Raw genomic sequence first — 26200 nt, 5'->3', positions numbered from 1 at the left:
TCTCTGTTGTCCTTAATTTTTGCCTAGTTCACTCCTCTCATTCATTTAGTCTAAACTATGATAATTTATTTATCTCACAAATATATGAGAGTATTTTACTTGAAAGCCCATTAAAAGATTATTTTTAAAGATTCCTTTCCCAATTCTCCAATGCAAATTATCACCCATTATTCTGCTTCATAACAGACTTTATCATTTACTAACATTTATCATAATATATAAATTATATTCTCATTTTAGTTTTTATTGGTTTAATGTCCAGTATCCACACACCTCAACCCCCATTTTATCATGTTTTACATTATAATTATCTACTCATTAATATCCTATCATAGATTATCAATATATTTTTCTCTTTTGATATGTTAGTTCACTGGTTAATAAGACAGAAATAGTCCATTTTTATGTATCTGTATTTTAGTACATTTTTTGCTGTGTCTATATTAATAATGTGAATATTATCATAATTTACACACTGAGATTAAAGGCTTTAAGTATGGACCCTGTGATTCCTAAATTCAGCTGAACACAGATAATAAGATGCTACTTTTCTTTAAATTTTTAACAAGCAAGTAATTATCATTACTATCAGAAATGAGGTACTATTAAATTACAATGAGTAAACTGAAAATGGAGAAGAGGTCATTCATTTTGAAAAAGGTGATTCAATGTTCCTCTTCAGGTTGAAACTGAATTATGTACATAATTAAAATGTATCTTGCTGAGTAAATTATTTCTAAACATTTTCAATGTGTGTGTGCATGTGTGTGTGTGTGTGTGTGTGTGTCGGGGGGGGACATATGTCCATCATGAATACATCTGATACTTTAATGAGTAAGACAAAAGTGAAATAATATAGACATATGTTGGCACTTTACTTGGCAATGGCATGAGTGATTTCTTTGCTCAATCAGCTAATAGTTTTCAAATATTGGAAGGATATGCCTCAATTTTTGTGCTATTTATAATTAAACGGCTACAGATACAGTGCACTTTTAAGATTAATCTGTAATACTAATATTTCCTCCATCAATTTCTTAATACTAGACACTCAACAAAACAATAGATCATGCCTTAAATTTTAGCTTTTGCAGATTTCCTTTGTGTAAATACTCCTACCATGGTCAATTTAAAATTATCAAAGGGAGGTTACTGAATTCTCTTTGAGGTAACAAAAATTCCTATTATATCCTTAGTTCATAATGTCTCAATTTAGTAAATTAAAATATTGTCCATCATATTAATTCATACCTCTTATTTCATATAAAGCTTAAACATTCCCCCCGTGTTTCCCTGGAGGACCAGTTGCAGATGGGCCATCTGCTACCTAGGAAAAACGAGGAAGTGAAGTCAGCTTCTCTCATTCCTGCTCAACTCCTCCCACACTTACTTATTGCTGTTTTTGACCTTCCCAGGAAATTTTTGGTTGACTGGTACAATTGTAAAAAGGTGTTTTTTTGATCTCTGGGCCTAGCAGAGGTCAAAAATATTTATCTTTCTCACGGACACATTGATAGATCCTTGATAGACTCATTAAGAGGCTATTATTCCCATGACAAGGATGACACATTTTTTTTCTTCATATGTCTGGTACCTTTCCAAACTTGATTGGTTTCTATTTGTTTTTTTGTTTATCTGTGTGTTGTTTGGATAATGCACTTACACAGATTCATTCTGTTGGGGGTATCACCAGGATTTAAAATGGCTTGAACTTTTTCCCTCTCTCTCTCTGTCTCATAACCCACCTCTCTTTCATGGAAAACACCTGTCCATATTTTTATCTAGACAAACTCTGAAAGTGAAAGCCAATACCAACACTAAATTAACTCTTATTTGTTTTGGCAAACCCATTTTTTGTCTTCTGGATTTCTCAGACAGGAGCCAGATTCCATTCTATAGTTCTGGGCTCACTGTGGGAAAGACATATCAAGTTCTTCAAGTTGCCTGAAGAAGCCCCTTGCACTACAATTAAGCTGAGGAGCTGACATCCCCTCCACCTTCTTTTGGGTGAGGGGATGTGTGTGTGTGTGTGTGTGTGTGTGTTTATGTGTGTGTGTCTTATTCATATACACATGTGGTAATACAGGGACAGCTCTTTCCAAAGAAATATTCCAAACAATATCCTTTGTTACTCTCAGCTCTCTCTACCCTTTAATGTCCTCATTGCGTGTTCAGGAGAACTGTAACTGATTTTTGACAAGATTCTTTATAAATTCTGTGTATGGTCTAGTATTTCCTTTGGAATAAATATATATTAGATCTTAGTACTTCAAACAAAATTTGAATTTTAGCTGGTTATTACACCATAAATGTGGGTAACATCATGAGATTTTTCCAATCTACTATCAAAACTGTTCTCATGTCTTTCATTCAAACATACACATACATATATACACATCTCAGGTACCACATATTCATTATATTAAAAAAAATAGAAAATACAAATAAATGAAAAAAATCATAAACAATGAAATAAAGTACACCTGAAATTAATTTGCTTTATTAAAATTTGTTTTATTTTGTGCCCATGCACATAAAAATATGTACAGAAATAGACTCCCTATCATTACCCTCTAGTACCTGTGTTCTCCGCCCCTCCTATTCTTGCTTTATACATTGTGCTCATCATTCCGTCTCAGCAAATACAAATCATTTGAATGTCAATGGCAGTATGTGTTCTAATTCATGAAAATATTAACTTTCCTGAACTAATCCTCTATCACTGAATATTTAGGTGGGTTTTTTATTACTATGTAAACCACGATACTATAAACAAATTATATGTGTATCATTTATGTTAATTTCCTTAGCAAAGTATATACTTTTCATTAATCTCTCTTGGTGTTCATTTGCATTTAATAAGTATTAAGGCTTAAACCAAAGGTATATTTTCTAAAGTAGAAATTTAGGTATCAGTTCATGAGAAAAGGATTTATTTTTTCCTTGAGAAATCCTTGTAAATAAGCATTTGCCTGATATTGCTTACTCATAAATCTGAGTTAAATGATATATATTATTCATATGATAAACCCCCTTATTAATATTTTGGTAGACAATCTAAAATCAATGACTGTTTCTAAGAATATCCATTTCCAATGATCCGCAGTAATCCTAGATGCTTATGTAAATTTCAGTTATACTTTCCACACATGCTAAATTAGGTTAGCACACTTATCTAGCAGTCTCTCTCTGTATTGTACTGGGTCATTATTCTAGATTGTTCCAGAAAAATATTATCTCCCAGAAGATCATGGAATAAATAAGAAGAGAAACAAAATGGAGGTAATGAGTTATAAATTTTTTTTAAGTTTAGTACAAGTTAAGGAAAGTGTGTCATTTAAAATTAATACATATTTTTGGTATTATATCATTTTATACCTTCTAATTCTGAGGATATTCTGCAAAAATCAGAGAAATACAACAATGATGTAGAACTCACATGCTTCTGTTTTTCTGGAATTGCCCATTATGATAACTGACTTGCATAGGAAAAACCTTGCATTAAAATGTAAATGAGGACTTCCCTGGTGGCGCAGTTGTTGTGAGTCCACCTGCCGATTCAAGGGACACGGGTTCGAGCCCCGGTCCGGAAAGATCCCACATGCCGCGGAGAGGCTGGGCCCGTGAGCCATGGCCACTGAGCCTGCGTGTCCAGATCCTGTGCTCCGCAACAGAAGAGGCCACAACAGTTAGAGGCCCACATACCGCAAAAAAAAAAAAAAAAAAAAAAAAAAATATATATATATATATATATATATATAAAATAAATAAATAACTGTAAATGAGTTTTAAAGACAGTGGTTGCAATAAGGATGTCAAGCAGGAATTCTCTTATCTAACATTGTCTCTGTTAGTTACCTGCACATTTGGTAATATAGTATTTAAAGATGACTGTTTTAGGCCACAAATGTGCACTTTTGAAAGTAATGACCTAGACCCCTCAATAAATGTGCAAAATTGCAGAATATATTTTATTATCAAAAGTTGAGAATTTAAAAGTTAGACCTAAATTTCTTTTAATGTAACTATCTTTAAAAGTGACATTTTTCCTTGAGTATGACTTTATTCTCAAGGGAAAGGCCTCTATTAATTCTTGGCTAATGCATTAGAATTCTGCATGTATGGCTAACGAGGTTCAGTTTGGGCTGTTTATACCTGTTGAGCACTCTGTCCATATGACCCATTAAGAGAGTAATGGAAATATGGACATTGAACAGGCTGAATGAAGTTATTGAATGAAAATAAACATAATTCTACTAAAAAAAGACTGCTTCTCTTTGTGGTTTGCTTAAAACTCTGTAAATAAAACAAACCAAAATCAACAAAAATAAAACTGAAATTATTTCTGTTGTTAAAAAACATATATCCCCTGTGATATATGTAGAAAAAAATCAGGTCAAGGAAACTTTAAAAACTACTAATTGAATAATATTTAGAGATGCAGTATTTTACTTAATATTTGAAATCACTGAATGGAACTCTTTGGCATAAACCTTTCATAACATATATTATCGGAGGAAAAAAAAAGAGTGATACTGTGCCTTTAATTTCCCTTTCTGAGAGAGGGAAGGCTGCACACCACTGACAGGCTCACTTGTTCCTGTCTTTAATGTGCAATCTGTTTTCTCCAGCGGAGGGCACTCAGTGTATCACAAACTCAAGCATTAGCACCAACAAGCTCTGAGCAACATCAGTCTCTGGAAAGCCTTCTGAATTAGACAAGGCCTGCCTCTCAGCACAGCTACAAAACACTTTAAACCTGACCAGCTAAATGGATAAACCTAGCCTGCATAGCTTTTAAACTGGGGTCTCATACAGCACAGGAGGCCTACTTGCTTGAAGAACTGAAAATCCAGAGGATGATTTGCTGTATCTGGGAATGGCAAAAGCCAGCACAATAAGGAATGCCAGGTATTCTGAAGATTTTCTTTTTCTTTTTCTTTTTTTTTTTTTTCCTCTCTTTTTACAGAGAAGTTGGTTACCTTCGAGATGGGCTGTAGCTCTTTTGCACAGCTTGCCAATAACTGCTGATGGGTCTCTGGTGAATTACACAATGATGCTCAGAGCTTAGAGGCCCTCCCCCACCCCCAACTGCTTCCTTCTCCTTGCCCCCCATCCCACTACGTGCTGATTTTTTTTCCTATATGTATAGATTTTTTTTTTCTGTCCCCTCTGGGGAAGTTTGTATGGGGCTACTAGCTCACATGTAGGATCAGAATGGTGTGAATGACAGCCGCGCTGTATCATGAAGGTGGTGGTGGTTTCAACACGTGAGACCAAACAAGAAGAAAGCTGAGAGGGGGGAACCGTTTTGGATGACAAAGGATGGGTAAGTGAACTTTTGTTGTTTCCTTCTTAGTAAAGCTTATCCTCTTGGCTTCGTATTCTCAGTCGTGGCATTAGCTGATAAAAGACGGGAAAACAGGCAAAAAGCGGCAGCCTCGGAGTTTGCCAGTTGACTCACTATAGTTGCTATTATATTTTTAGATCATTTTCCTTTTTCCCGTTTTTTTAAACTGTAAATGCATAACATGGACTTAAACAGACTGGAGAAATATCTTTCAGACTGTCTCTTCCGAATGCGTATCCTGGCTTGGGAATTGAGCGTGAGATAAATGTTATGTTTCCTTCTATTTCTTGATAATATTAACCATGCTTGTATTTCTGGTTGCTGTCAGGAAGATTGTTAACACTTTACTGCGTGTGTGTAAGGGTGGGGTCATTACTTTATCAGAGGTCGCACAAGGGTTTGTTTTATCTTTGAAGATGTACCCTGAACACAGCTTCCAAATTTCCAGCAGTCATTTGCCTGTCTTATTTTTTCAAGTGTAACTGGCTCCCCCCACCACCCCTTTTTCCTGTCTGGGAGAGCTGGAATGTATTTCAATGAGTCTGTAGCTGGCAAGAGGACAGATAGCAAGATCGGGTTTCAAATTTAAAAAAAAATCTTAACTGAGTAAAAGGAGAAGTTTTTATGTTTGTTTGTTTTGTTTTTTAAATTAGGGATTTGGCTGATTGCCTCTTGGTTAAAAACATGAATATTTAAGATTAATAAAGAAAATGCAGCACAAGGTACTTTTTTTTCCCCCTCACTGCTAAGAAATAATAAATCTACTGTTGACAGAGGAAAGAAGTCCTTTAACATGCTATGACTTGGAAGTGCAGTATAAGTGCCAGTAGATTGCAACTTTGCAGGTTTTCTAAAGTTAATGGAGGTTTGGGAGAAAAAAAAAAGTCAGTGAGAAATTTGAACAGGTTGGGATAGGAGGGAAATAATAGTATGCTGTTTTTCTGCTTGTTTATCCCCCAAATTTGCAAAATCAACTGTGTTAAATATATCAGGAAAAAACTAGTGCTACACAAGATTATCTTGTATTTTATGCAAATATTTAATAAGAATTTGATAATCATAACTTTGGAGTGTTCTGTGTTAGTAGTAGTTAGGACACTGAGCCGGTGATCACTGAGCAGGAGAGCCTCAGTAGGAATCTCTTACTGAACGTTGAGAGCATATATGCTTATTAAAACATTGAGGGTACCTCCTGCTGTTACTAGTCTTCATACCATGCTTCACTGGCTGTTTATACTGGTCCCAGGGACATTTTTTCAGAGCTCCTATATGGTTATCTCATTATGCAGTAAGGATGCAATTTCAAGCAAGGAGAACTTGAGTTACCTTGACAGTTTACTGAAGCTCCTTTGCCAAATCACAGCCTCTTTACTCAACTAAGAAAGATGTACAAGTACAGGGCTTACTAAGATACACTTTTCCCATTACCAGAAGACTTAGTACTCTTCCTTTTGGTACTGGTGTTCAATAGAGTGACTAGCCAAACACTGATGTTATTAAATGTCACCATTATGTGATAAGATAGGCTCGGTGTTTTTCAGTGTTGATACACATATGAACTCCTGAAACTCAGGAAGCTGTGGTTAGTTCTATGACACTGTGGCGATTTGGAGATCAAGGAAGAAAGCATGAAACCGAAAGAGCAAACATGCAACACTGAAGAACATAAAGCTTTAAGTGTCAAATACATTGTTCTTAAATCAACTGTCCCATTACTACACTATATGAAATGCCCCTGATATTGGTAAACTGGTGGTGATTTACATTAATAGCTTTACAATGTGCATTTGTCTTCTTTTAATATTGTAGGTTTCCATTTAATTACACAGCTGAGAGGCATGCGTGTAGTGCTAGTGCTACTTCCTACACTGCTGCTTGTTATGCTCACTGGGGCTCAGAAAGCTTGCCCAAAGAACTGCAGATGTGATGGCAAAATTGTGTACTGTGAGTCTCATGCTTTCACAGATATCCCTGAGAACATTTCTGGAGGATCACAAGGCTTATCATTAAGGTTCAACAGCATTCAGAAACTCAAATCCAATCAGTTTGCCAGCCTTAACCAGCTTATATGGCTTTATCTTGACCATAATTACATTAGCTCAGTGGATGAAGATGCATTTCAAGGGATCCGTAGACTGAAAGAATTAATTCTAAGCTCCAACAAAATTACCTATCTGCACAATAAAACATTTCACCCGGTTCCCAATCTCCGCAGTCTGGACCTCTCCTACAATAAGCTTCAGACATTGCAATCTGAACAATTTAAAGGCCTTCGGAAACTCATCATTTTGCACTTGAGATCTAACTCATTAAAGACAGTGCCCATCAGAGTTTTTCAAGACTGTCGAAATCTTGACTTTCTGGATTTGGGTTATAATCGTCTTCGAAGCTTGTCTCGAAATGCTTTTGCTGGCCTGTTGAAGTTAAAAGAGCTCCACTTGGAGCACAATCAGTTTTCCAAGATCAACTTTGCTCATTTTCCACGTCTCTTCAACCTCCGCTCAATTTACTTACAATGGAACAGGATTCGCTCCATTAGCCAAGGCTTGACATGGACTTGGAGTTCCTTACACAACTTGGATTTATCAGGGAATGATATCCAAGGAATTGAGCCAGGCACATTTAAATGTTTGCCCAATTTGCAAAAATTGAATTTGGATTCCAACAAGCTTACCAACATCTCACAGGAAACTGTCAATGCGTGGATATCATTAATATCCATCACTTTGTCTGGGAATATGTGGGAATGCAGTCGGAGCATTTGTCCTCTATTTTATTGGCTTAAGAATTTTAAAGGAAATAAGGAAAGCACCATGATATGTGCAGGACCTAAGCATATCCAAGGTGAAAAGGTTAGTGATGCAGTGGAAACATATAATATCTGTTCTGAAGTCCAGGTGGTCAACACAGAAAAATCACAGCTTGTGCCCCAAACTCCCCAGAAGCCTTTAATTATCCCTAAACCGACAACCTCAAAATCTGACCCCAGCCAGTCCACCCTTGAAACACCAAGTCCTTCCCAAGGGTTTCAGATTCCTGGCACAGAGCAAGAGTATGAGCATGTTTCATTTCACAAAATTATTGCAGGGAGCGTGGCTCTCTTTCTTTCGGTGGCCATGATCCTCTTGGTAATCTATGTGTCTTGGAAACGCTACCCAGCCAGCATGAAACAACTTCAGCAACATTCTATTATGAAGAGGCGGCGGAAAAAGACCAGAGAGTCTGAAAGACAAATGAATTCCCCTTTACAGGAGTATTATGTGGACTACAAGCCTACAAACTCTGAGACCATGGATATATCGGTTAATGGATCTGGGCCCTGCACATATACCATCTCTGGCTCCAGGGAATGTGAGGTATGAACCATGATCCTCCTAAAAGCGTTTCTACTGTGGGAAAGGAGAGGTAAATGTTTGAAGCTCTAGAGGTGTATATAATCTCTAGAAAGAGTAATGACCCTTTTGCTTTTGGGTTTTGCTCAGTGTGAAAGGTTACTTAATTAAATTACAACCACCAGGAAATTGACTGCTTTTTTTTTCCTTAAATGGTTGAAACTTGAAGGAAGTTCATTCAAGGATGATATTAAGTTGGAATAAAGCACTATGTTAAAACATCTGTTTTTTAACAGTTTGTATACAGGGGTTGGACTTACAAACACACATACACACAAAACTCTTTTCATCCTAAAATTTATGTCTGGTTCTTGTTGTTTGAATTTTGTAATCAAGTAAAGAAGGAGGGGCCAGCTTAACTTAAAAACAAAGTGACTTTACCAAAATTCCAGGAGGTAATGAAGATTTAAACCAAAGAGCAATTTACCCAAGCGTTGATTTTGTTGTACATTTTTTAGTTTTAAGTAAAGCATGCAACAGGGATCTCATAGGGATAACTGTTTCTGTGTTACTTGCCATTTAGTTATTATACCAGCATAGAGAATGTCAGGCCTATTGTGTAATTGTATTAAGGCGTTTAAAGATGTGTTTTTTCCTCCTTTCCTTCCTTCCGACCTTCCTGCCTTCCTTCCCTTTTTCTCCCTTCCTTCCTTTCTTTTCTTCCTTCCTCCTTTCCTTTCCTTTTTATTTTTTGTTTTTATTTTTTTATTACTGGACATAGATCACTTTTCAAAGGTTTTCTTAAGTGCTGGCTTTATATGTATGTAATCAGAATGAAACTTAACTTCTACATTTTGGCTTTGTCCCTGGTAACTAAAATCAGGTCATGATGTTGTGGATGATTTAGCAATAACATAACGACAAACATAACAGGGACTGTTTGTCATTGTTGCTGTCATCCCCAAAGACATAATGTGTATTCTTGTTAAACTAATCCAAAACTAAGTGATGCAAATATTTATAAATAAAAAGAGAGAGATTTGGGTTCTGAGTATTTTCCCTTTCTGTAACAATCACCTCAAATGAAGGCATTTCATGTTATACTATTTTCATTTTCATGAGAATAAGTTTGGATCAGTGTCTGATTATTTAATTTTAAAGGTCACATATAGGAATGTGTTTATGAGTAGGAAAATGGTCACAGATTTCCAACTTGTTAATAAGTAATACTGGATGCAAATTATTCTTTACTTGGTAAAGTTGATCAAAAAGTGCAAAGACTGTGACTGCCTAGGCCTTACAATAATAAATTAGTAAATAGAGGTAAAGTTCTGGCTCTCTGTCATATTAGTATCCAATTTTACATGATTACTTTTTCGAAAGAAAGTTTTAATGACAATTTAAAGACTTTGCCCTTTTTAATACTAGTTATAAGAGTTGAAAAATATAAATTGCTCTTTGATAATATATTCCCAAATTTTTCCATAATCCTAAACGCAGATGCTAATGAAAATGTTTTCAGACAAAGCACTGAGTCTGAAGTAATCTCCAGCTCAGTGTAATTTGGAATATGGAGCTATTCTTCGCAGAGTTCATTTTCTCCTCTTTGTGTTTGATTGAAAATAAGAAAACTAATCCCAGACAATAAATTCCTGAAAGAAAGCTGTATAAGCGATTGTCCTTTAAAATTAAAGAGAATAAAAAATTTTATATAAAAGTCTAACAAGGCTTGATGTTTCTCTTGCAGGCTGACATTTATATAATATTTTTGAATATTAGTAAAACAAGTTCATCCTGCTTTATTCTAGATTTGTCTTCTATTTTGAGATCCTCTTAAAAACTAGTAATATAAAAATAAAAGGAAAATTCAGTTCCATTCATTCATTTTCTCTTAACATTTATATTAGAATGGTGATTTTCATTTGTAAGAATCACCAAGAAATATTCCTAAAGAGCTAGCAATTCAGAACAAGTGGTTCTAAAACTTTTCCAGAGATCCTAAATTCCAGAGATTATCCTTTAAAGACCATAGGCATTACCATGATAGAAACAAAATAAAAACATATTTCATTCTGTAAAAAAGTGTTTAAGAATACATTTTGATATTATATGTGTTCTGTAGGGTGATGTTTATGGTCCTGAAATTGCAGTGACATCGTTGGGGTTGGGTGTGGTGTTACAGCATTAATTAATGAAAAAAATAATTAAATGTTATAATGAAGCTGTTGAGTTGAAATTGTAGCCCTACTGAAGTAGCCAAACTCTCCATGCCCTAAAAAGTAGAAAATGGTTGGCTATACATCTGAGATCATTAACTCCACTTCTGAGTGCTTGGGGTCCAATAAAGCTACCTTTAAATGAATATTACCTTGTTTTGAAACAAAAATACACAGAAACAAAGCGTAGCTGCCACTCTTCCTTTTTGTCAGTGTAATCAATGTTCAGTATATTACAGTTACAGATGGAAGTAAGAAATGAAGAAAAGTAGATTCTTAGAAATTGTTATGAAAACAATAATTTTCCCTTACTTCTTTGTCACCCCAGAGTAAAATTTCTCTTGTTGAGAAAACTTCTCTACAAAATGAAGCCAAAAGAGAGAATCGATTTGCCCAATTTATGACTTTTTAGGACAGTGGAGGTATGCTGAGTTTAGGTCTGGTGGTATTTTGAGAGACCTCACGTATCAATAGCTTAGAAAAATGGTGAACCATTAATATATTTATAATACATTTTTGTGAGGTAGGTTTCTTATTCAAAACATCAAACTCTACCCAATAAAGCCATAAATATTTAACTAGAAAACTTAGCACCAAATGCTAATTTTCTAAGATAGTGCCTTGAAAAAAATTGCATTAAATTGAAAATTTCACTTATATAGTTGATGTTACCTTCAATTATCATAATCTAAATATAGTTAAAATATTCATTATGTCTATTTCCTTTAAGAAGAAAATAAAAATATTAACAGTCTTCCTTAGAATAATGTCTGTGAGCCACCACACACATCTAGCATGCAATTTATAAAGTAAATAATTTTGGCTCTGATCTTTATAAATTTAAAATTTTAAAGTTCCAAGTGCACATTATATGATAATAATCTGAAAGAGAGTATCGTAATAATTTAGGCAGTAAAACTTTCTTATATCTATAAAAGAGGGATAGAGTAGCTAGCTATGAATAATTAATATGATATATGGCACAACTCCAATAGATAGATACATTTCAGTCATACTTTGAGTGGATCAGTGTGCTTGGTTGAACTGAATCATTTAATTTGTTTTCAATATGTGCTCAGAGAAGAGAACTTAAAACCAAACGGATACAGCTTTGTCTAAACTTAGTGCCACTGACAGAGAAAATTGCAAATTCTTACTTTTGAAAATAGCTTGTGAAAATTTGGATAGATTTATCTCATAAAAAAATATAAGAATTATAAAGTTACTTCATTTTGCATACCAAATTTTTACTTAAAGATTATACAAAACAAAATTTTGCATACCTGGCTCTTCTAGGATATGTTTTATCAGCTGAAAATAGCAAGGACTTTTATAAAATTAGTAATTGTGAATATAAGCCAAGAGAGTTTGCTTTTTGAATTAAAAAAAATTGAAATTGGTAAAGCCTTAACATGAATGAAAGTGGTCTCTAAAGAGATCCTGCGTTCAGAGTGTTTTAAAGGAGAAGTAATTAAAATATAAAGTTTAATGATCCCATAATGCTAACAGTACTGTCATTAGGGAAATGGGAATACAGGTGACCTTAGGTACATATTTTTCAAATATTTAGTATTTTGGCTACCCTCTTCAAAATCAAGTAAAATAAAAATAAATTGGTTGTCATTTGGGGCTTATATTATTTCTTTCACTGCTGTGCAGTGGGTGGTATAGACCATTTCTAACAATTTATATTCATTGAAGGTATTAGGTCATGTCCAAACTACTGATTTAAAGGGGAATATTAACTTCTTTCTACACTGTAGAAATTGACACTTTGAAGTATACTGAATGAATTTCCAATAACTAAAAATCATAATATATTCAAAGAGGATTCAAAGTGAAGCAGGCCCAGTATCACTGAGTTTAATACACTTTACTAATATAAAGCTATAGAAAACAAAGTTAATTTTGGTGGCTGACTACTACTCTGTCATATTAAAATGTTACAAAATTGAAACTATACTTTGTGTATTTAAAGGAAGTCTATTTATGCACGTGTGTGTGTATGTATATGTGTGTGTTTGTATTATGTGAGTAAGCGTATGTGCTCATATACAGAAATAGAGGGAAAATATAAGTATATTTTGTCCATTTTGAACACTTGAAATACTAATAATAAAAACTTGGGTCATGATTACTGGAATTTGTTACTTAGGAAAATACTTCTTACAAATAAATGTTTAATCTTCTCTAAAATTATATGTATCTTATGTCTAGATAGTCTAGTGTTCTTTTTTGAAAAATCAGAATTTATACTACACATTAACATTTTTGCTATGACTTTGGGTGAGTCATTTCATTTCTCTGTGAACCATCACTGAATGAGTGTAATTCAACTAGTGCAATATATCCCAACTTAAATCATTCCTCAGAATAGTCAACTTTGTAAAATCTTTGTGGTCATTCCCAGGACTACAGGAGCAAGACGGGATGTGGAGGAAAAACTGAGCTATTTATATTCATTGTCAATGAGGAGAGAGAGAACTTCTTGAGTTACTAAAAGGCGTCATGCTCAGGTGAAAAGCCATACAATGTCTTTATGCTTGAAGACAAAATATATAACACACACACACACACACATGAGCACACACACACATTTATATGTCTTCGAAATTCTTCCAAGTAACTAGTTATTTTGAAAGCATTTAAAATATGACTTTAAAAAATCTACAGTCTAAATTTCATCCAACTAAATTTCATTCATGAATACAATTTTTATTAGTTTTCAGATAGTACTGATGAAGAGTGACAGCTGCCAAGAAGGCCCAACATGGCTAACTTAGGACAGGTTTTAAACTGACAATAAACGGTTCAGTTCCTTTTTCTAGAATTAGCCTGTATTAGCATCTCATGAACAAGTTTTTAATAATTGGTTGCTTTCTAAATCACCAAGTTGAGAAGTCTGACTCTGGTCTTAGGAATGGATAGCTTTTGACACACCCCAGTAATCTTTAGATGATTCCAGAATTTTTTCATCCTGTGACTTTTCTATATTCAGTAAAATCTAATCATCCTAGTTCTCAATAATTACATTTATAGATAGCTCTATGCTTTGGAAGTTGCTTGGGAATATTAGCATTGGGTACTTGGTGACTCATCAGAATTTTCATGTCTCTAGAGTTTCAGTTTCATGAATCACTAAATCAGTGAAACACTAGCAACCTGTATATCGCCAGTTTTGAAGTTTTGAAAAATTACTCTTTTGATCAGTGAAAAGCATAAAAGAGATGCTGAATATGTTGTAAAAATTAAAACTGCTTTTTATATTACCCAAATAACTACCATTCATTGAGTCAGTTTAATAATATCTCAATATTCTTAAGACGAAAGAGAAATTGTGAGGGTATTTTTCCATGCACTCCATAAGCCATTAAAATGTTAACTGTTAGTTAAGGAAGGTTGAGAAAAAGCAGTGTATTTCCTATGATATCAAAATCACTGACTTTTTAATAAACTGATTTAATATGCTTGAAACTGCTCTATAGGTGAAAAGGATGTGATTTATACTCCTGTTAACTGGTTTAAAAATAATGCTTCCACCACCAAGAGAAATTAGAGTTCTTTAAAATAAGATATTTGACTTTAAGTCAAATCTTCCACATTATAATACTTGTAAAGTTTGAGAATGAAATGACAGCAAAGCAAATACACATTAATAAAAGGTTAAAGTAAGGGTGAGAATATAAAATTTTCAGAGAATATAATGTCCAAAAATTATGAACAAGCTTGACTAAAAAAAGAAAAAAACAACAACAACAACAAAAAATGAATAAAATCGATGCCTTGGTATCAGATAAACAATAAACATGTGCATAACTACATAAGATTATAATATTTAGCATTATTGTCTGTACATGGAAATGAGATATCTTTTAATATTATATAAATGGTATTCTTAAACATACATAAAAAAATAACTTTGAAATATAATTGCATTTAAACAACCATGTACAATTAAACACCCATATATCTCACATAAATATTTCTGAAATACTGAAATATATGTTGCAAACAGATAGTAGATTAAAATATATTATAGTTTTGAATAAACCCCATTCTTTACTAACTTGACCAGTCCCCATAAATTGCCTCAAATATAAACATTTGGAGGAAACATTAAAAAAATTTAATGGCATCAAAATAACTTTATGTTTCTTTTCTCATTGCCTCAATGTATCATGATGGTTTTCTGAATTTTTAGACATCCATATAGCTTCTCTCTCCTTTTATTTCAGTCTTTCATATATTCACTGAATTCTCAGACTTTAGAATTAGGGGTAAAGATGTAATAATTAAACCTAGCAAGAAGGGTCATCTCTTTTGATTTTTCTTTTATTAAAAAAAAATGTAAAGTCTTCTAGTAGAAAAAAGTAAGGTACAGTAAACATGTTTGTCACTTTGATTTTTAAAAGAGAAGTTTAAAGTTAAGAAAGAGTAACTATAATATCAAAACAAAACTTCCTAAACAAATTTATAATTATCATTTTTATCTACTATTTCAGTTGTTAAGATCTTCAAATCTCATTGAATTACAAAAACTAAAAAATGTATTAGGTTTTATAATGTATTTGAATATTTGAAACAGACAAGCCAAAATGAGTATAGATGGATTTGTTTAAGAAAGCTCACTGTTTTCTTAGGATCTCAGTAAGCAAATGTATTCCAGAACAGAAGTATATAATGTTATGAATTGATTCCATTTTGAGGTTATTTTTAATGTTAGAGCAAAACCATATAGGCACTAATTTTGGAATACCAAATGATACAAAGAGGGAAAATTCTTGAAATTGTTTTATTTTGGAAAGTCAATACTACTTAATTCATCTTCACTGTATGTTTTCATTTTAAAAGATAATGATTGCTGTTTTGCTGCCTTCTTTTAAAATTAAATATCATCAGATAAATCATTAAAATTATACTGATTTTATTAAAACAAACAAACAAGAAAAAATCTTTGAGTATAAATTCTATGCTTGCTTTTTCAATTCCTCCTTCCTCCCTCAAGTCACATTTACTGAACTTTTTTTTTTCATTTTCTGCTGCAGATCAAATTATTTCCTCTGCTAGGAGTTATTAAAAGTTGATTTCTTGGTTCCTTTAACCGATTCCTATTAATGCATTTATGTGCAAATGAAGCCTCAAAAATATTGCTTGTTTGTTTCAGCATAAAGTTGATCATGATGCATTTCACTATTCTATATTTATTATTTTAAATCGAGACCAGCTATTGTTAAATATTCCTAATAAGACTAAAAAAAAGAAAAGAAAAGAAATATAAGTTAATTATGTCTGAATGTTTTTTGGTACGGTCTCCATAAATGAAATATTGTTATTTTCTTCTGTGTTTATAGGTCTGAAAAAGTAATAGCAGTGAGGTCAGCTACAAAGTACTTTAGGTTGATAGTCAAACCACATCATAGACCAAAATTGCATTGATCCAGTGGTTAGATCAAGGGGTGAAAAAGAGGTCTCAGAGATTTGTTTTACTTCTGTAATACTGGACAAGTAAATATATATCTGACTTTTCTGTGATATAATTTTTCCATCTATTGAACTCGTATAATAACTTTCCAACTAACTTGTTGAAATGATTAATGAGCTACTATTCAGAAACCACTCTGAACTCCTCCATAAAAAAAAGCTTCAGTGTAAATATAAATGATTACTAACCATAAGCCCGACTGTCTACTGAAAAATGCAAAATACAATGTGGCTGTATTACTTTCATTGTTATTATTAGTTATAATGATGGTTATAATACTCCCTAATGTAGAAACAAGTATTGTGGTTACATTTTTAGTAAAGTGAATAATAAACCTGAACTTTCAGTCCCTTGTCTGATCTGTAATTGAGTTTGGGTATCAGACGTACTGATATTTAAATAATACCTCAGGGTTTGTAAAATACTTCCTTGGCTGAATACTTTTTCATGTTTCAGAGAAAGCAGCATTTACAATTCTTTTATTGGTATTAACTCTAAAGAAGAAATGGGTTATAGAAACAACTTATAAGTTTCCAATCTGATCAAGTATTGCCCTTCAGCTCATTTTCTTATCAAATGGAGGCAGTTTTAATTTCCCCAAAGTGTTTATGCATGACAAGTGGGAATTTTCAAGTAATATGTAGGGTAGTCTTTTTGAATAAGTTAATATGTGATTTTAAGAACCGGATATTTCTCTAGTGTATATGTATATACATACACACACACGTATGTTTAATGTTTTGATGTGAATAGTATTTTGGTTGAATATAATATGAGCTCTTATTTTTGCATAAATATATTGTTATGTAATTCCTATTATTTATGATATACTTAAAAATGAAATACATTTAAATTTTCACATGGACTATTATTGTGTGCTGTAAAATAGAGGGCACCACTGGTACAAGCTAGAGAAGACAGTAAGTTGTTTTCTGTGTGATTGGAAAGGCAGAATTATTCCAAATTGGAAATTCTGCCAGTTGATGAATGTCTCTTCCAATTATGTATTCTAGAATGAGGGAAATAACCATATAATGGGGTCACAGATGCACTGGGCCCACTATGAAATGGATCTGAACCAAAACTCCATTGATTTCATGAGCCTCTACTCTGACCAGGGGACCACAATGATATTTTGGCTCTTCAGGATTAGTGTCCCTTCAGAGTTGATGTCCCCAGTTATCTACAGCAGTCTGATTATTTCACTTTCCCCAATGCACAGTCACCTTGGTAAATAGCTGTATGTAAATGTATTGTGATTCAAGTTAGAGTTCTGTCCACTTGACCTAGCAGTCTTCCACTTATACAGACTGAGTAAGAATTTAGTAGACTGCTCCTGTACTTTTTTCTAAGGACACCATAGTTAAATAGACAACATCATAGGTCTCTTTTGAATCAAACTACATTGATTACCGCTTTAACTCTACTGTCCCATATGGTAACCGTGCCCATCTTGTCTTGGCACTAGACCTGTGCCACCCAAGAATCTCATTTTTCACATTGCATTTATGGTTGCCAGTTCAGTGGTAACTGTTCCCACTGTAATTTCTGTCCTGCAGTGAAGAGTGACAAGAGAGACATTAACCCTGAACTTACTTTTTACAATCTCTTTCCCCTCTCCAGTTGCCAGGTTGTCAATCAATTTTATCATCTTGGAATATGGTCCACAGTATTCTAACCAGATTTTCTTTAGTTTTTGAGAATTACTGCTTAGAATCCAATCTAGAAATGTAAAAGAAAAGATAATATAAAATGTAAATATAAAATTCTGACTTTTTGCAATTCATAATTCTTTGAGATCTCTATCCACTCATGTTCTATCTATCTTTTCTCATATGATTAGAGGATAAGAGATGATTTTAAACAAATATTCCAACTATTTCCCCTTTAATTTTGGCATAACACCTTCCTTGAGAATGTGCATACAGTTTTCCTCCAAAACATGAAGATTGGCAAGGATCATTGGCCTAGAAAAAATATAGCATCCATTCTCTTTCTCATTGTGTTCCTTAGTGAGAATTTACTGGAACATGGTCATCAATTACGTAAGCAAATATACTATTTTATTAATGTTGTCAAACTATTACTATTCTATTGATAGTAAACAAAGAGATAATCTTATTCTAAAATATGAACAAGTATGATTTTGTGGATTAACCTGACTCTCTTATTTTTTTTTATTTTCTAATTTTAAATGAATGCTTTGTTTAGGAAATGTTAAAATATGAGATTATTTATAAAAATAAGCAAGAAATTATAAAAAAAAACCACTATGCAGGGATAATACTTTAAATATTCTGCTACATTTACATCTAATAATATGCACAGATATGTGTATGTGGGTGTTTATACAATTAATTTAGCATTGAAAACTGTAGCATAGATTACATAAAGTATACTGTTACTTTAAAGTTAACATTTTGTGATGAATAGAGTCACTTTTAAAAATACTATTTTTGAAATTACATCCCTAAAGTGTCATATTTTACTAACACTTCCCTTTTTGTTGAAACTTTATGATGCTTTGTTGCATTGTTATAAATATTTCTTCAATGGCTTCCTCATCTAGATAGATTCTTAGAAGATACAATTCATAGCCAAAAGAATGAAAACGTTAAATTTAACTCATGTCACCAAATTACTCTCTCAAAAATTTATACCTATTTGTATTACCACATGAACTGTACAAGAGTTATTTTCCCACCACACCAACATTATTTTTATTTTTTTTATTTTTATTTTTAAGAAGTTGGAAATTTTTTTAGTGTTTAATATTTATGTCTTTGGCTTTAGGCTGTAGAATTTTTTTCTGTGTATTTTGTGTTATTGGATTTCTTATTTTGAAATATGGTATATAAACAGTCCGTGGTGTCAAAAATAATACTAGTTTTCATTATGTATTTTTACATTGCTTTTACTTTTAGAAAGACCTTTTCCATCCTGCAAGGAAACATTTATTATGTTTTGATCACTCCCTCAATAATTTTATTTTTATATTTATTTCTTTAATCTACCTACAATATCCTTTAGTATATCATGTGAAACATGGAGCTAATTTGTTTTTTATCACTAAAGAATTATAAAAAATGTGTTTTACCATTGTAATGTAGAATTTTCATATATCTGCATCAGTTTTGTGTTTTCTATCTTCTTCCCATGGGTTCATTCTCTATTCTTATATCAGAATCATATGTTTACATTATTATAGTTTTTAAGTACTTTTTAAAAATTTTTTATAAATGTGTCTTTACTCCTGCTGCTAAATTCCACATATATATTTTTGTCTTCTTTATCCATCACTGTATTTATTTGAAATAAAATTTCGCATCTTTCTCTCTCTGTCTCTTTTTTTCTGGTGCACACACATACAACATACACACACACACAGTATTTTGACTGGGGTTGTGTGGATTGATTAATTCATTTGGAAATAATTGAAATATCTACAGTTATCAAAAAGAAATGCTATAAATGTTATGGCATAAAAATGGCATAGAGCTCCATTTATATTATCTATTTCTTACGTCCTCAATAAACATGAACTGATTTGCTTTTTATTATGATTCTAATATGTACATAAACACACACACATATACATATATATATATATATATATACATGTATAATTATTATCAATATTTGACCAAGTCCTTAATTTCAGTAGATTGTTATTCTTTTGAAATTTCTGGTTCAAAAATAATTTTGTAAAGAAAAAAATGAGTTAGCTTTCTAATAATTACATTTCTTATTTACTTATTTTTCTATATTGTATTGTCTGAATCTTCTAGAATAATGTTACACGATTATGGTGATCTGGAGCAGTTTTTTATTTCTAATTTTAACACAGACTGTCTCCTATGTTTTTGTACATTTTATCATTCTATTTATTCATTCACTTATTTATTCAACAAAAATGTATTGTATACCTACATTAGTATCTGTTAACACTGGGCTCAGTGCTGTGTTTACAGTAGTGGATAAAATACTTTGTTTTAGGTAAAAATTTATCACATTTTTCATATCTATAGTCTCATTTATAAAATACATATTTATCAGGATGGACATTAAGTGTTACTTAGTGACTATTTGGCACTTTGTTTTTCTCTTTTTTTGAGTTCTGTATTTTTCCCCACCTTTGAGTTATTCATTTTATGAATTACATACTTTTATTTCCTAATGTTAAAAGTTATTTGCAATTCTGGGATACATTATGATTGTTTCTTTCATAATATATTTCCTAGATCAGCTCTCATTGTGTCTACTTTTGTTTGCAATTTTTAAATCTCTCTTAACTAATAAGGGAACACAAAATTATGCTCTCTTTATCAGTTGTCAAATTTGTTATCTTTTTTCTAGCTCTGAAATGGTTAAAATAACATGGACATGATCTTTTCCTTGAAATTTATAAAATATTCCCTAAAAACTGCCTTCATGGTTCTCTTTTTGGATATAATGCTGAGAACATGGTACAAATTTTTATCCAGTTTTTTTTTGTCTTTTTGTGTCCTTTTATCAGAATGTTGAATTAGATTTCTTAGAAAAATACCCATTTAATTGAAAATGTAACATATATAATGTTGTATTTAATAATTACCTTTTCTTAAACAAATTCTCTAGTCATCTATTTGTTCATTCAGTCTCTGTGGACCACTATATTAGAAACTGTAAATGAGGCAGGTGAGGTGCTTCAATCCATATTCTAATAATCCAGAATAAAGTCATTAAAGTATTAGATGTAATTTTTTCTTAAGATTTTAAATTCCTTAATGATGTATAACTTCTCTAGTTGTACATTTTTGTATTATAGTTTTGTTAATTTATTCTTGCTCATAATTGCTGAAGGTTTTCAGATTTATTGTTTTCTTAAAAGAACTTGAGGAACATTACCTTCAAACTACAGGAAATTATATCAATGTTCTACTTCCTATGGTATAATATCATCTATGTATGAATGAATCCTTCCACCAATACTCTCTGACTTTCTAAGTTGTTTTACCTTATCATTCTTATCTTACATTTCACTGCCTTATATAGCCAAATTATTTATTTAATCTATAAGGGGTTGGCAAAATGTTTCTGGAAAGGACCAGATAGTAAATATTTTAAACTTTGTGGGCTATACAGTCTCTGTCACAACTATTTTACCCTGCCATTGTAGCATGAAAGCAACCATAGAAAATATATAAAAGAAGAACACATCTGTGTCCCAATAAAACCTTATTTGCAAAACACAGGGAGCAGCTGGATTTGGCTCAAGTTTTATAATTTGCTGACTCTTAATCTAGATCATTTTAAACATCCCTGGGTCTTAACACTCAAAAATAAACAGCATAGAATTTTCTCCTAACCTGATACCTTCTTCTACTACTGCCCTATCTTAGTCCTCCCCTTCATAGAAAATCTTGTCATAAGATTCTATCCCAGTCTATATTTCCTCATCAACCTCTCAATTCTTCAACCCACTACAATCTGTCATCAGAGCTTATCAAGCCATCGAAAGAGCTCTTGCTAAATTTGCCACTGACTTCATTATCACTAAATTCTATGCCCTTATTAAAATTCTTTGCTTCACTATGATATCTCAGTAACATTCAACACTGGGTCTTTTCTTCCTTCTTTAAATGTTTTCCTTTCCAGAATTCTGTAATCAGACCATTTCCTCTTCATTCCAACATATCCTTTTCCATTTCCTTTGTAAACTCAACATGAATATTATGTTTCGCTAAGGCTCTTTCCTTGCATCTCCTCTTATACCACTATATTCTCTCTCTCTCTGACTCAATAATCACATTTACATATACAGCATGCATTACCATTTATTTACTAACAATAAATAAGTTATTTCTCTATTTCTTGACCTCTTCCCTACGTTCCCCACATGTATACCAATTTCCTATTTGACATCTAAATTCAATTATAGAAGAGTACCTTAATCCCATTTCCAAACAAAATCATGGTCCTTCTTTCTGAGCCTGTTTTCCTTTTGCTGGTTCTCGTCTTGTGAATGAAGCTATCCACTTCTGTAAGTCAGAATCAAAGGAACCATCCTTGACTCCGTCCTCACTCTCACATTCCATAAACAAATCACCATGAAGTCCTGCTGGTTTTACCTCTTGAGTATCTCTCAAATCCAACCATTCCTCTCTATCTTTACTATTGTCACCTTTTTGTCCTATTTAGTCTCCCAAGCTCAGCTAGGAGCTGATTTATTGTCTACACTGAATACAAGGAGCATCCATTGGATTTATTCTCTACACTGGATACAAGGAGCATCATTCAAAACAAAAGCTGATCATGTCACCATCCTCCTTTATTTTGAGCAATTTGGTGGAGTTCTGTTGTTCCTTGGATGAAAATTAAAACCCTTAACATGACCTTAAAAACTCTGAATGGTCTGGCCCTTCCTTCACAAATCTTTCTCACATCACACTCCTGTTTGCTCTCAAATCTTCATCCAAAGAAGCCTCCTTTTACTTATACTTTGACAACGTCATTCTATAAGCCCAGCCCTAGATGCTACTCACTCTACTTAGCTAATTCCTATTCATCACCTCCTCAGGAAGCAATTGCTGAAATCCTTACTGTCAAACCACAAGATTTAATTTTTCCTCGCTATCACTTCTTTTTAATAATTATTTGATTAACATCTTCCAATTCTATTTGAATCTACTGTATCCAAGGAAAGGTAATATATGACTGTTTTTGTTTGACTTTTATCTCCAATGCTTTACTCCATAAATTATATAGAAGAGGAATGCCATAAAAGTTTACTGAAAGAATAAATAAGTGCCTTCACAAATTTTACTTCTCTTTATTTTCTGCCTTTTAAAAATAGACTCCCTTCTTTGCAAAGTCACTTTATACATTCTTCTCTTGAAAAATTAGTAAGTTTTTTTTCATTATTTAAAGTTCAAAACGTAGATTAGGATATAGATTTGGTGTAGCCCACTTTTTTTTTTTTTTTTTTTTTTTTTTTTTTTGTGGTATGGGAGCCTCTCACTGCTGAGGCCTCTCCCATTGCGGAGCACAGGCTCTGGACGCGCAGGCCCAGCGGCCGTGGCTCACAGGCCCAGCCACCCCGCGGCATGTAGGATCTTCCCAGACCGGGGCACGAACACAAGTCCCCTTCATCAGCAGGCGGACTCCCAACCACTGCGCCACCAGGGAAGCCCTAGACCAATTTTAATAATAATTTTTCTCATCTTATTATGTCTATGTTCAAGATGACAAAATACATAAGGACAAAAGCAAGAAAAAATATATAACTTTATATATATATATATATATATATATGTATATATATATATATATATCTTTGTTTACCATTTTCCTAGCATTTTTGTATATTTTTGTTACACAAATAAAATTAATAGAAGCAAATTGTTTATAATCTGCCATTTTTATTTACTCTCTTGTGAGCATATTAAGCATCCACCTACAGCATACTTTATTTAATGCATAATACTGTATATTATTTTACTGTAAATGGGTTACAGTTTTGTTTTGGTGGTTGTTTCAAACTTTTTGGAATAAACAGACTTAAGATGACCACCCTTGCACTTATGTCTTTCTAAATATACTTAATGATTACAGTTTTATATTAAAATTTCAAACCATCTTATCCAACATTTAAAAAAAAATTGGTAGTGATCTGTTACAATTTAGATCAAAAGGTTTTTTGTTGTTTTGTAAGATTCACCATTTTGATTACGAATGATACCCATAATATCTTACATTTGTTTGACATTTGTATATTTTACTTTCTGTATATGATGTTCATTTCCTTTGCCAATTCATAATTCTTATTGACTTCTGTAGTTTTTTTTTTCACTTCTATAGGTTTTAAATTAATTTATTAATCTTTTAGCTTTTATAAATGTCACAGATGTTTTCCACGGCACTTGTTATTCATCTTTTAATGATTTCAGGTGGGATTTTTATTATATAATTAGAAAATTAATTTCACATAATTAAATTATTGTATGTTTTATTTTATGGTTTCTGCCTTTTTTGTATAGTACAAAAGTTATCTCCAGAAATATTAAATTCATTCTGTTATCCTCTAATAGCTTCATGGTTTTAATTTTTGCATGCAAATCATTAATTCAACTTTTTGTTGTCAAAATTTTACCTAGTTCCACAAACTCATTTGTTATTTACTCACAGTTATGAAATGTTCTATTTGTTAACCTGCAAAGCATTAAATACTTATAGATACATATATTAAAACTGTATGCATATATATTTATGTGCTATATGCATGGATTATGTTTTCACATATATGTTTCCATATATATACAAATATATATGAATACACATGCTCTTCTATTAAACTTTTAATTTTCCTAATAATTTTATCCTAGTCTTTATTTAACATAATCAGTTGAATTATATTTCATTTTTCATATTTTAAAAATATTCTGGCTATAATTTTGAGTTTCTATACTTAATTATAAAAGTCTCTCTATATAATATAGTATATGTATACCTATACATATATAGTATTATATATGTATACATTTATTATTATATATAATATACATTATATATATATATATATATATATATATATATATATATATATATATATATGTTTTTTCAGCTACCTTGCTTTCTATTGCCTTTTAACCTCTCCAAAATCATATCCTAGAAATAAATCGCTGTTAACTCTTTACTCTGTATTTTTTTTGGATATTTTCTGTGCATATAAAAATGAATATGTTTTTCTTCTCATATAATATTATACTACCTGTAATGATCTAAATTCTGTTTGTATGCTTTTGGCTTTGTTTCATGTAATATATCTTGGACATTTCTCCATGATGACAAATAAAGATCTACCTCTTTGCTTTTAGTTAACTAAAATGATTCTCTAGTGGAAGACAAGTGAGATGTTTGAAAACATGGAGATGAGCTTTAGAATTATTATGTCAGTACTAAAATAAAATTTATTCGATACTTTTATTGGAATTGTGTTATTTTTAAAGAATAATTCAGAGTGCATTAATACCTTTTAAATTCTAAATCTTCATCTTGAGATATGATAAAACTCTACTTTTGTTAACTTATATATGAGTTAAGTGAACAGTGAAACACTAAAATATTTTGCATATGGGAGAAAATTTATTTTATATATGTTTCTATTACAGTTAACCTTTGAAGGCCAGTTTGAACTGCTTGGGTCCACTTATCCATGGATATTTTTCAATAGTAAATAATACAATACTACACAGTCCATGGTTGAGTGCATCTGATGATGTTGAGGATTTGCAAATACAGAGAGCCAACTATAAATTACAGGCAGATTAACCCCTGCATTGTTCAAGTCAACTGTATTTTATTTTTGTTCCTAATATGTACATGATGAATTTTCCTTTTTTGATATTTTCTACCTGTTTTTTGCTATCATCCACCTAATCCATGTTTGTGTGCATATGTAGGAGTGGGGGTTGTATTTTTTTATGGGCCTATAACAACCAAAAGACAATACTATTCCAAATGTTAATTCAACTTTTGTTTCAATATATTTTCTTTGGTTTAATAAATAGGACATTCTTCATTTATCCATTATCTCTTAACTCTCCCAACTGGTAAAATTTGCATCATTTATTTTCGTCAAACTTCTGAAATGATCTTGACCAGTTAGGAAGCTCAACAGTTTCCCTCCCTCTCATCTTCACAATAGTCTGAGGAGGAAAATCATTACGGTGGATGATTTGGACCAAACCTAGAATGTTCAAAGTGATAGAGCAGTGTTATAGTGGTTAACAAAACTCTTCTGCAGGAAGGGGATGCAATAAGGTGGCCTGGCAGCAATTCT

The 26200-nt window shown here is 32.2% G+C and overlaps 1 protein-coding gene across 1 annotated transcript; it reads left to right on the top strand.

Moving 5' to 3' along the window:
• The first annotated feature begins 4642 nt into the window (after positions 1-4642).
• Positions 4643-9726, top strand: LRRTM4 (leucine rich repeat transmembrane neuronal 4). The gene is made up of 3 exons (XM_081254443.1): positions 4643-4911; positions 5252-5329; positions 7160-9726. Exons 2-3 carry the CDS (start codon positions 5326-5328, stop codon positions 8710-8712), a joined length of 1557 nt encoding a protein of 518 aa, XP_081110569.1. The 5' UTR covers positions 4643-4911; positions 5252-5325; the 3' UTR covers positions 8713-9726.
• The last annotated feature ends 16474 nt before the right edge of the window (positions 9727-26200 follow it).

Source organism: Mesoplodon bidens, assembly GCF_964165515.1.
Source record: "Mesoplodon bidens genome assembly, chromosome: 14".
NCBI lineage: Eukaryota > Metazoa > Chordata > Mammalia > Artiodactyla > Ziphiidae > Mesoplodon > Mesoplodon bidens.
The sequence above is the reverse complement of the archived record's forward strand: the minus strand, read 5'-3'. Positions and strand labels throughout refer to the sequence as shown.